Consider the following 11,973-nt stretch of genomic DNA (forward strand, 5'->3'; position numbering starts at 1 on the left):
CGTGCTTGAAGGAAGCTAGCTAGCTGCAAGAGCTTAAACCTAATACAAGCTATATGAAGCAAACATACATGATAAGGAGTCACAAAAAGCACTTTTGAAGGTTGTGGCAATATATCTTCACCAATTGATCAGTTGCAGGAGCTGGCCTTATGAAGGCGAAGAGTATCTGCCGCATAGGGACTCATCCAAAACGCGAAGTAAAATGTTGAGTTACGCTCCGTTGCTCAGCAAAGTCGTGACATACAAATTCCTTTGCCGTACAATTATACTTGCGGGTTGCCAACCGAGTTCCCTACTTACCCACCATTTACCTGATCACGAATTAGGAGAAGCTGCCGAATACGTCGCTTCCAACACCAAGCTTGTCGCTTGTCCCTAGTGGGTCGCATTTACCACACTACCCGTTTCCATCCTGCTTGCCTGACGCCATCGCGATACATCCACGTCCCGGATACTAAGAATCCTTTACTGTGCTACTGCGCTACCTGAAAGAAGCCAGGAATGCTGCCCAGGTCCAGCTCACGAACTCTCGGATATCGGACCGTGCGGGGATACCTTGGGCACAGCCAATGCACGCAGTATCACATTGCAACGCGTGGAAACGATCGCTAGCTGCAAGAGGCCTAGCAGCTGCAGATGCAGGAGGCTCCGCAACCGCAGCGACGGAATTTCCATGCCCCTCCACGGTACGCCCTTACATGTACGCCCTTACATGTCCTCCTCCCTGCCTTTTTGCCATCCCTCTCCCACAACGTATCATCTTTGCGAATATACGCAGCACTGCTCTATGCTCATACACCAGTATGGCCATACCACTCTGCCCGACCCAGATCCCGAAGCCGATCCGGATCCAGATCCCATACCAAGTAGAGCCCCAACCCGGATCCAATCCAATCCATTTCCAAATCTCAATGTGGATCAGGTGAACCCACATCCGGATCCAAATCCAACTTGACGCCGACCCAAATCCGAGTCAACCGAATCGACAACCGAGTCCTAAACTTCAGTCCTACTTCTCCTTTTGTGTGCTCTACCCCCAATGTTGGAAGCGCAAAAAAGTGCATTCATTCTCACGCTTGTTCCACTTGCCATATCCAGAACGGAAAGTAAAAAATATAGCCCTCTTGAGCTTGACGAGGTCAAACGGCAGGTTACTGTGCTGCTCGCTAAAGGCATAATTCGTCCGAGTACGTCTCCCTTCTCTCCTCCGATTTGTTTATGGGTAAGAAGGACGGTTCTCTACGCATGTGCATAGATTACCGTGGATTGAATTCCATGACCATTAAAAATCGGTACCCTCTTCCGGGTGTAAACGATTTGCTTGATAAGCTTCGCGGAGCTCTATCGATCTGCAGCAGGGATATAATCAGATTCGCATTGCTGAGTACACGGTTTTGAGATTCGGCCTTGTTAACCCCCCTGATACTTCTTAAGCCGTGATTGACCGTATGTTCAGGGCCAATAAATACACACGTTGATTATGACACACGTGATTCTCCTGAGCCCGCGCCCCCAGAGACCCCTTCCACTCCCACACAGCGAACAAATCCTTAACAAAGTCGAACGAACTAAACACACACATTCCTGATATCACGCTTCTATTCAATATCTCCTTGGAAAAGCCAAACTATACAGTAGTAGCCCTATTGCTATACGCGGCGCTTAAGGACCCTTAAGGAAAGCAGGTTGAACAAACTACGTTACCCAACCGCTTGATGGTTTTAAAGCGATCGAACGGACCCGCTTGTTGTCTTAGTAACGTGCTGCCATTTACACATACGCGGATGTAGTTTCCGGTGCATACATATACATGCATGCATGTATCTTGCCTGCTGAGATAGGACACAAATTGCAGTGCTAAAAGCGACGCGACAGCAGGTTGTGGTCGGGGGAGAATTCTCCGGTTCTTTGAGGGTAGTTCCTGGCGGAGTCCTGAAGCAGTCGAGCGGGCAGAGCACACATCATTATCTCGGCTTATGGCGAAGAGAGCTTTAACAATACATAGGATACAAATGCTCTGGTTTGCGTGAAATAGTGCATTCCCGTCGGCAATAGATGCAGGAGGTCCGGCTTTCGCAGCTGATGTGAGGAATCTATGTATAAGTTCAAATTTTCATTACTTTTGCCTGTTTGGTATTCATGCGGCCCGAGACGCCTCATGGCAGGTGCCCGGAGCATCCCAATCAGGTTCCGCGAGCTGGCAGGAGCCAAAGGTACTAAGTGCATTATCCATACATTGCGAATCAATACCTTTGGGCAAGAGAAGTCGGTGAAGTGAAGGAAAATGTACGATGAGCGTAAGGGTACCTGTTGTAGGATTTGCGAATCGATCACTGTAACTTTACAATCGACGGAAATTTCCGCAATTCCCGTCCCCGCTTAGTTACGGATGTACAGGTCATTTTTTGAATATAGTTGAATATGTTTCTAATTGGTAGGAAATTGGTAGGAAACCTTCGGTGCATCGTTTCGATGTCCATGCACGACCCCCTGTTGCTGCTTTTCTGCGTTCGATTTGATGATTATTTTGCCTCGTCGCCAAGCGCTTGCAATAGCTTCTACGTTACTTCATAAAAAAATTAAAACCAGGCTTACAGGGTGTTTCCACTTGGCCGCACACTAACATTTCAAACGTTAACACCTGGCTCAGCAAACCATGCAAGCGATAAGAAACTAGTTAAATATATAAATAGAAAGTAAAAGTTCTCTAAAAAATTCGTGTAAAGGGCCTCCGTACGCGAAAAGCCGAAGGGCCCAGTGGAAACGCCTCGGACACTAAGTCCGCATTAAAGCCGACCAAATTGTAATAGTTTGCGCATTAAATTACACCTACTCTTACTATAACAATGGTTAAGTGCCTTAATAGCAACCTGTCGTATGGTTCCGGGGCGGTTAGTTGAAACACCTGTTCAATAGCCACACACTAAGTCAACTTTAAAAATAATGTTGGAAAGTTAGTGTGCGGCCAAGTGGAAACACCCTGTTAGGTTGCAGAGCTTTGAAGGCAACGGTTGCCTTCAAATGGCATTTCGTCGTCTGGAACCCGGATCTTAGCTGCACTAACCCAACATATCCGCTATATTAGCATTATTCTATACACTATGGATGCATGTGGGCAGGAACCCTTGTCACCTGGACTCAGCTCCCTTCTGGCGGATCTCGCAGCGGACGATGCCGATGATGCCCGCTACCCATTGGCCGACCGCCCTAACGCAAATTTTACATTTGGTTCCTCAGCACAGCCCCAACAACTCCCGCCTTCCCGGCAAGACCCGCCCTGCCTCGGCAACAACACCCATTCTGGCATGCTGCCTGGCAACCTCAATTCATTTCCTGGAGCGATGGATCTAAACTGGTCACTTCTGTCGGGCTCTGTTGGTCCAACCCCTCCGGATCCAGGTCCCATAACCGTCACACATTCGGCCCCAGCCTTTGCTTCCGGCCTCGCTTGGCAGTCTGCAGCACTCACGCGAAGACACAGCACTGCTGCTGGCAGCCGCCGTGGCCGCAGACCTGCGCCACGTCTGCCTGACTTGCAGCAGCAGCTAGATGCGCTATCGGAGCAGTTTGAACAGCTGAGCCAGGAGAACACGTTCCTGAGAGGCAAGCTCAAGGTGCGCGTGTGTGTGTGGCGTGTATGGGAGGGAGAGTAGCAGGGATGGATGGGTGCACGAATGTATGGCGTTCTTGGTACCTGGGTGCTTCAAACCCGCACACTCACAGGCCCAGATCATTAAAAAATAAAACATCACAAAATAAAACGCACATACCCACAGCCGTGTATATGGGTATGCACTCAGCAAACCTTTGTCACCATGAAACCCTAAAACCTTAAAACCTATACACGCAACACACCCACACAGCCACCTGGATAAAACCACCACCGGTTTCCTTTCCTCCTCCGTGCACCCCACTCCTCCCTCCGCAGCTCTTAGAGCGCGTCCTGCCTTACAGGTCCTCCCATGTGGGCTTCTTGACGGCCGTCAGAAACGGTCAGCCACAGCACCACAAGCTCACCAGTTACCTGCAAGGGAACACCAGCATGGACGTGAAGGTCGCAGCGGCAGCAACCTCGGTGGCGCACCAAGGGCCAGCGGTGACAGCAGCAGCAGCAGCAGCAGCAGCAGCACCGACGCAGGGACCTGCCACCACGGCGATGATGCCTCTTGCGGCTACAGCCACCTCGCCTGGCTTATCGCGCACAGATACATCCCCGTGGCTGACTCACACTGCAGCCACTACTGGCTCTTATACCGTTAACGTGTCAACTTCCAGCCTTCCGACGGCCGCGTCAACTGAGATGCTGCCATCACCAGTGCCGCCTTTCACTGCCCCGAATTGCATCTCCAATCACACTACTGCTACTGCTACTGCTGCACTAGTTGTTGCCAGTGCTTGTGGGGCCGGGCATGTGTTGATGGCGGCGGCACAGGGGCCACACGTGCGACTTCCAGAGGTGTCTCCTTCGGGTGGCAGTGACGGTGGCGGCAGCAGGGAAGACGGCAGCAGCTGCAAGAACAGAGGCTATGAGCCTGGCTGGCGATCGCCGGCAGCTGACAGACCCGTGGGTCACTCGGCGGCTGGGTCATTGGGATCCTGGGCGACAGCAGCAGAGGTGAAACCGCTGCCGGGGCTCCCTATCGCACTGGCACTGTGTCCGGGACCTGATGGTGAAGCACCCACCATCACGCCGGAGGCTGTCGAGCAACTCAAGAAGGTTACACCCCGGGAGTTTCAGTTGCTGTACAAGCACTGTATCCAGCAGGTTGGTGCCAGAAGGAAGGAAAGAAAGTGAGAATGAACAATCGACTAATGTGCAACAGCCACACCAACTACAACAATATGGGCAAATCAACAATCTTTTCCTAACCACCAACTGGTAATCAAAACCGGCCGATCAGCTACTTAGCTACTTTTTAAACTAAATTCTAAATCCTTCCATGCAATTGTGCAACTGTTGTTTGTTCACACTTCTTGGCAGTTGGCGGTCCTTGGTGTGGCTGCGGAGGTACACGGGCCGAGCAGCACACAACAAGCTCGCCTCGAGCGCTTTTTGGAGCGAATCTTCGTCTACATGGACCAGGTGGTTCTGCTGTCTCCCAACTGCTTCGTACAGAGCATGTGCGTGTCATAGTAGGACATAATGGTATACAGACATAGCGCTGGGGGGGCTCTCCTTTCTTACAGCGTGGGGAACGAGCTTGAAGATCCTTCTGCTGCTGTACTGCGCAGGTACGTCAACTTGGAAACAGGGCAGCATGAACGGCCTCCCGATGAATTTTGGTGCGCATTAGGTGAGGTGACTAGAGCAAAGCACTGCAGCAACTCACCTAAATACATGCATAGCTAGACATGCATGGCTAGGCATACACACATGGCTAAATATGCATAAATCTAATGTTCATCGATATGTGTAGACAGTATATATCTATACATACATGGCTACTCAAGATATGTGGCCCGTCTATTTCCACGTGTATGGTATTGCGCCGGTGCCCGTGTACGGCACATGTACGGCTCACGCAGGCGCATCACTCAACCTCACCCCGCAGCAGCTCGAGGAAGTGCTCATGGCCCGGGATATGCACGAGATGAACGTGGCCCCCGTGGCGGAGGAGCGTGTACGGCTCACTTCAGAGTTGTCCGCCAGCCTCTCCGCAGCCTTGAGCCAGCACCCCGTCAGTAGCAGTGACGTCATCCAGGTGTGTACGACTGTGTACGACATGCATGCACGCATGGAGTCCGCCATCCCCAAATCGCCCCAAGCCCTCAACAGATACACACACGCATATATAGGGTTGGCACTCATCTAAAGTCGTTTTTCTAATCTAATTATTTCTCTTGAGAATCTCAATGAGAATTTAGAAGGTCTTTTTTGACACTTGAGGAGACGGCCAAGCGCAACACCCTGTCGGATGAGGAGGTGGTGATGCAGCTGCTGGCCGGGGATGAGGAGGAGTGAAGTAGCTAGGGATTTAAGTTGTTCGGTCGGCATTGGTAGCAGTCTATGTCTGCTGAACCTGGCCAGCATGGGATCTTGATGGCATACCATGTCGGCTTTTGTGCATTGCCAGGGCTTAGGAATGATGATCTGGGCCCTGATTCGTTGAAACCTTAACCCTTAGGATATGGAGTTAAAGAAGCATCAAAGGGATAAGCGCCTGTGACGTGTACTTGACCGTCCAGTGCGCCCTCGCATGCTTTGACCCATGGGTCAATACTGCGGCGGAGTATAATGGCTTGTTTCTGTCGTGCAATTGTGCTTCGCAACGTCCCAAAACTTAATTATTATAACAAGTATACCATACAGAATCATCCTACAAAGTTTCAGAGCCAGTCATGCATTTCCCAGAAAGCTGCCAAAACTTGAGATTAGAATCTAACCCATTCTATTGAGATCTAATGAGATCTCAATAGATTGAGATGAGAAGATTTTTCTTTCTAAACCTAGGGGATACCCTACGCATATACACACGCACACCTCCTATAATCCACACCGCCTAGATGACAAGCAAGAAGCAACAGCCACGGCCGGCAACCGACTTACACAACTGTTCTATTTCCACTCAACTGTCAACTGTCAACTGTGAACTGAGATATTTTCCTCGCCCGCTGTCCGCCTGCAGACGTTGTCTGAGGTTGATGAGGTGGCGGAAAGGCTCAGGCGCAATGTCATCCGCGAGCATCAGGCCCAGATGGACGTGGGGGACTTCTTGTGCATGGGGTGAGAGGGGCTGGACGACTGGGTGGGTGGGTGGTTGGGTGGTTGGGTGGTTGGCGGCCCATTGGATTTGGGAGGGGGTGAATGGGACATATGGAAGACAGTCAGGCTGGTTTGAGCATGTGGCCCTGGGCCGCGTCAGGCGCTCTCATCCGGCCTTGGCACCGCTCCTCAGCAGCCCTTGATTATTTATAGAAATTAACGTTTAAAAGCATTTCCCACTACCTCCTTTCCTCAGTCCTGGCTGCGACCGGATCCCTCGGCGGTGACTGCCATGACCCTCGTCCCCTCTTCCCCCCTTCCTCGTCATGCACGACAGTGTGCTGTCCCCAGTCCAGGTGGCACGTATCATGGCAGCATCATATCCGTACATACCGGACGGAGTTGCAGTACTGCACGCGTGTGGTGTTGGCAGAGGCGGAGGTGGGGGTTGCAGCGGCGGTGGCGGCGGTGACGCCGCCGTCAGATAGACATGCCGCCGGGCAGTGTATGTCCCCGGCCAGTGGGCGGTTTTGACGGTGATTGATAGGCGGATACGTGCGGATGCTCTATGGTGTACGTGTGTCAAGGTGCCGTACAGTGTACGGTTGACAAAGAGGCGCCAGAAGGTTGTTTTTTGCGGAAACCAATACCTCGACAAACATTATGTCCGGCTTCGGAGCACTTGAGAATACCCGCTGCGAGTTAATTAGAGCGCCCTGGAGGGTTTTTGATACCTTCTGAACTAAGTAGCTTCGTTTTGCGGTGGTGTGTATGTGTGTTCGTATGTATGTAGGTGTGTGCGGGTTGGGAAGTATTGATGGCTGGGCTGCTGCTGTTTGTAGTGGGAGGATAACTGTAGTGGGAGTGCTTCAGGCCATTAGGTGGAAGAGAGCAGTAATATGACAATTAGTTGGTTGGTTTGTTGGGGTACGTTGAACAGAAATATCCTCACTCACTAAGCCTCACGACTGGCGGGTTGTGGACGATCGGTAGAGAACCACCAACTAACTAACTAACTAGGGCAGAGAGGACGTGTACGTGAAAGAGGTATGTTGGGATTTTCCGCTGGCAGGAGACTCCGCCTCAATCTCTCACCCTCCCTTTCACCTCTTTTTGCATTTCTGTTGCGTGTACGTCACCAGGCTCGTACATTCATACGCTCTGGGCCGTACAAACGTTCACAAAAACCTTTATTTCATTATTCACCATCCTAGGCTTCAGGATCTGGAGGTGTTAGGGGGTTACTCCTATGCCATATCTCTCCACCTGTGTCTCTCAGGCTTCTTCCCCCAAGCAGCAGCATGAGAGGTGGTAATGACAGCAACAACACTACCAAAAATGCAATTCCATGCACAGATGATGTATAGAAGGGGGAAGAGATGGTGGTGGGGCTGTATGTGTATGTATGTATGTGTGTGTGAGAGTCTGCGGGCAGGGGGAAAGCGGAGGGAAGATGATGCCGGCTGTCCTAGCCCCCTCAAGACATACCTTGAACTACGGGGATCCTCCCATCGATCCCTTCCCTCTGCTCGCACATCACCACGTAGATCCCATGCACATACATACATACAAACGCACCACTGTGTGCATACGGTATCACTCATCATCATGCCCCCACCACCACGACATGCGGAAACACCAGAATACCAGGGATATACCAGTGGTGTGTACGAACGTACACGGCTACAAGTACGGATATGTGTGCAGCACAAGAAGTGCTAGAGAACCGCAGCACGCACATATCCGCCGTACGTGCACATGTGCTGGTGTGGTGCAGCTTGCTATAGGAGGACCTCCTGGATGTACGGCAATGTTAGTGCAGTGTACGGATGAGAGAGTGTGAGAGATTGAAGCCTGTACACGTATGCAAGCCGGTGTACATTCACACTCATACTCATACTTACCATACAGTTAGACACACACCCCGTTGAGCCCAGGAATTACCAATGGGGGGGGGATGCCACACGCCAGCCAAATTGGTCAATGACATTTCATGCAAAACTCGATACCATGCAGAGACTTCCTTACTATGCAGGAACGCTGTCCGTTCACACACAAATATATCACTAATTAATTAAGGGCGGTCAAAAGGCGATAGGCTAAAACAGCCATCCCGCAACACCAAGCACGATGTGCATGTCAAATGCATCCAACTGTCAGTAACCACTTCGCAACGACGGCTAACCGACCGATCAAGCGCCCATCTGCACGAATGCGTGCATGTAATACACACCGGCTCCTCTGCTTTGCCCTGACTGATAGCAGTTTGTGTACATGTTGTCCTCTCACGCCTTTCCTTCAGATCAGCAACCCCCCAAAGCCCCGTGTAACTCTTTTCCCCCTCTCCCCCACCCCCTTGCCCCCCCTGGATCGGAATTCCTTCATTCCCTCAATCAGCCACTCAAAGATACAATGCACAAATTATTGTACGGCTCGTCCAAGTCCCCATCCGGAAAAACAGATGGAAATTCCGATGCCGAGCCCGGTGGCTTGGAGGGACAGCGACCGTGTGTGTCTCTGTGTGTGCGTGTTGGGGGGTGGGGAGAGAGGAGGCGTGTTGGGGAAGGAGGGATGATGTAGCTGCAGCCACCACATGCGATGCGCTTGCAGTTGCTGCTCCTGCTGTTGCTGCTTCCCAATTGCACTCTTTCTTCCCCCCTTGGCCCCTTACCCACACCGCTCTTCATAAAATGCGAAAAGCTCATCGCTCGCCTGCTCATAAGGAGACGTCGTTGCTGCTTTGTAAGTCCCCCAAGTCCTGAAGTCTTCAGTACGCTGCCCATCATTACTACCTCCCTTACCTCCCCCACACTATTACTGCTGCCACCACCACCACCATTACTACCATCCGCATCTAACCGTTCTAAACGTCCCATTAGCCCGCCAAGAGGCATTCAATCCGCGTCCTGAACTGTACGGACCCCCGTGGCGCCGTGTATACGAGGGATGGACATACAGACACACATATGCACATGTAATATGAAATGCCGAACTGCAAGTCCCCGGCGGACTCATCCTCCTGCCGTTCAGATTGATGCCGCTGTGGCGGCGGTGATGATGGTGGTTGTAATGGAGGTGGTGGTGTGGCAAAAGCAACGGTAACGACAATGACAACGATGAGGCGATGATGATGACAGTATCACGAATGAAAAAAACTGTCATTTCGTACCGTTTCACCAACCAGGAAAACATAACCACCAACCAGATTAACACCGTTGTGTCGATGATGCCATACGGCAGGTCTAGTTACCAAAAGTAAATTAGCGCATGTGCATCAAAGGAAGGAAACTCGCAACCTGCAAATCGCACCCCTCCGTGTTCCTTTTTGCATTGATGATCCCGTGGGGCTCTATGGAACCAAACCAGAAAAGGACGGGAGTATTCGGTGTTATAAAGACAAAACACTCCATTCACAAATTCATCCATCAACCACCCAACCGTCAAACAAACTACCTAACTCGCCAACCATCCAACAGAAACTAAAAGGCCACGAAAGCTCACATTTCCGTCCAATCCCAGCTCCTGCCAGTGCACGCAGACACGCGCGCACGCAAACATGCGCAACAGCAACAGCAGCGCGGGGTCCGCAACACCAGCTGCTCTTTTTTCTCTAAGACAGACGGGGAGATAATGATTAATGCCGTAGATTAATATTGATGATAAACTAGCAACAGCAGCACGCATGCACGTATATACATACACACCTATACACATTTGACTCAACATACACACATACATACGCACGCACGCACAGAGACGTCACACATGCATTACCGGTCACGGAGGGGCTGACCCGCCGGTCCTACACACACATACACACCGATATATAGACAGACAGACATGTACGCTGACACGTCCTCACCACCGCTCCGTACCACACCGGTGAAGTGGAGGCTGTGGAGGCCTTGAAGTGGTACGACCACAGCCTCCGCTTCACCACATAGCCGCCACGCCGCCACACACACACACACACACACACACACCCTCTCACGCACTCACAACCAACCAGGCAGCCAGCGTGTCGGTTACCCAGCTAGCAAAGCACACACACACACACACACACACACACACACACACACACACACACACACACACACACACACACACACACAGCCAGTCAGCCAGCTGCCCCTCACGCAGCCGTTGCGGTGTACAGCGCTGAGCTACCAAAGCTCTAATTTTACAATTTCAACCTCTCTTTAAACACCTCAATCAAATCTCCTCCTCCTCCACAGCCGCTCCTGCACTAACAATGTCCAGCTCCCACCCAGCTGCCTCACACACGTACGTACATACATACATACATACATACATACATACATACATACATACATACATACATACATACATACATACATACATACATACATACATACATACATACATACATACATACATACATACATACATACATACATACATATAGACGCACGCACACGCACACACACACATCACCCTGCGCACCCTTAAACCGCCCATCCACTGCCTCCCGCCGCTCCCTCCGGCACTATCCCGGAGCCGACCTGCCCATCACACACACACACGCCTGCCACCCGCCGACCTGACAACCAAACCAACCCGCGTAAGCCCAACCCTCCGTAAAACCCTAAACCCCTTTGAAATGATGCGGCCTTTCCTGCGCCTCCCCAGTCTCCTCATCCCCTCATCATCCTGCTCACATCCCCACCACCATCAAGCAGCAAGAAAAGAGCTCGTGGCCAAGAGCCGCCGCCGCCATCCTCATCATCATTAATAATAATACTCAGCCCTTCACCTCATCATCACATATCATTTCCTCGCAAGCCGCCCCATCACCCAAACAGTTTGTTGAGCTCCTCTATCAGCCGGAGCCGGTGACCCATCACCGTGACGCCGAACTCGCTCCGAAGCGTCTCATGCAGGAACCGCATATCGGTGCCCATACGGTACAGTCCACTCAGAGCGACGCCGTCCATGCTGTGCTCCCGGAATGTGCCCACGTAGTCCGCGCACTTGATGCGTTTCAGCCACTCCTCCACCTCATACACGTTCCAAGAGTCCGCCCTGTCGGATGCCGTCACGACTGCCAGAGAGGTCGAGGCGCGAATCGGCGCATCACCGTTGGCTGTGGCGTTGATCCTGTGGGGATTACGATGGGTGTCGAAAACTACGGCGTTAGCTCGGTTTTAAAACGGGTTTTAACTAAGTTTTAAAAAACGGGTTATGATTGGGTTTTAAGAAGCGTGTTTTGGATGTTGGTTTTTGAATTAGAGATTCTATAAACTCGTTTT

At 51.4% G+C, this 11,973-nt stretch overlaps 2 protein-coding genes across 2 annotated transcripts in view; one reads left to right on the plus strand and one right to left on the minus strand.

Moving 5' to 3' along the window:
* Positions 1–2,846: 2,846 nt before the first annotated feature.
* On the plus strand, positions 2,847–10,881 carry VOLCADRAFT_88949 (uncharacterized protein; the record flags this gene model as incomplete). The annotated part of the gene is made up of 10 exons (XM_002948468.1): positions 2,847–2,891; positions 3,540–3,614; positions 3,929–3,992; positions 4,383–4,765; positions 4,982–5,121; positions 5,233–5,294; positions 5,527–5,702; positions 6,627–6,724; positions 7,041–7,144; positions 10,817–10,881. 10 exons carry the CDS (start codon positions 2,847–2,849, stop codon positions 10,879–10,881), a joined length of 1,212 nt encoding a protein of 403 aa, XP_002948514.1.
* Positions 10,882–11,514: 633 nt separating this feature from the next.
* Positions 11,515–11,973, minus strand: part of VOLCADRAFT_103968 (uncharacterized protein) — a gene marked incomplete at its 3' end in the record, with an annotated part of 10,556 nt that continues 10,097 nt past the window's right edge. The window contains exon 16 of the mRNA XM_002948596.1: positions 11,515–11,821. Within this exon, the coding sequence (XP_002948642.1) occupies positions 11,515–11,821 (307 nt within the window). The remainder of the gene's footprint in view (positions 11,822–11,973) is intronic.

The sequence above is a fragment of the Volvox carteri genome, assembly GCF_000143455.1.
Source record: "Volvox carteri f. nagariensis unplaced genomic scaffold VOLCAscaffold_10, whole genome shotgun sequence".
Taxonomy (NCBI): domain Eukaryota; kingdom Viridiplantae; phylum Chlorophyta; class Chlorophyceae; order Chlamydomonadales; family Volvocaceae; genus Volvox; species Volvox carteri.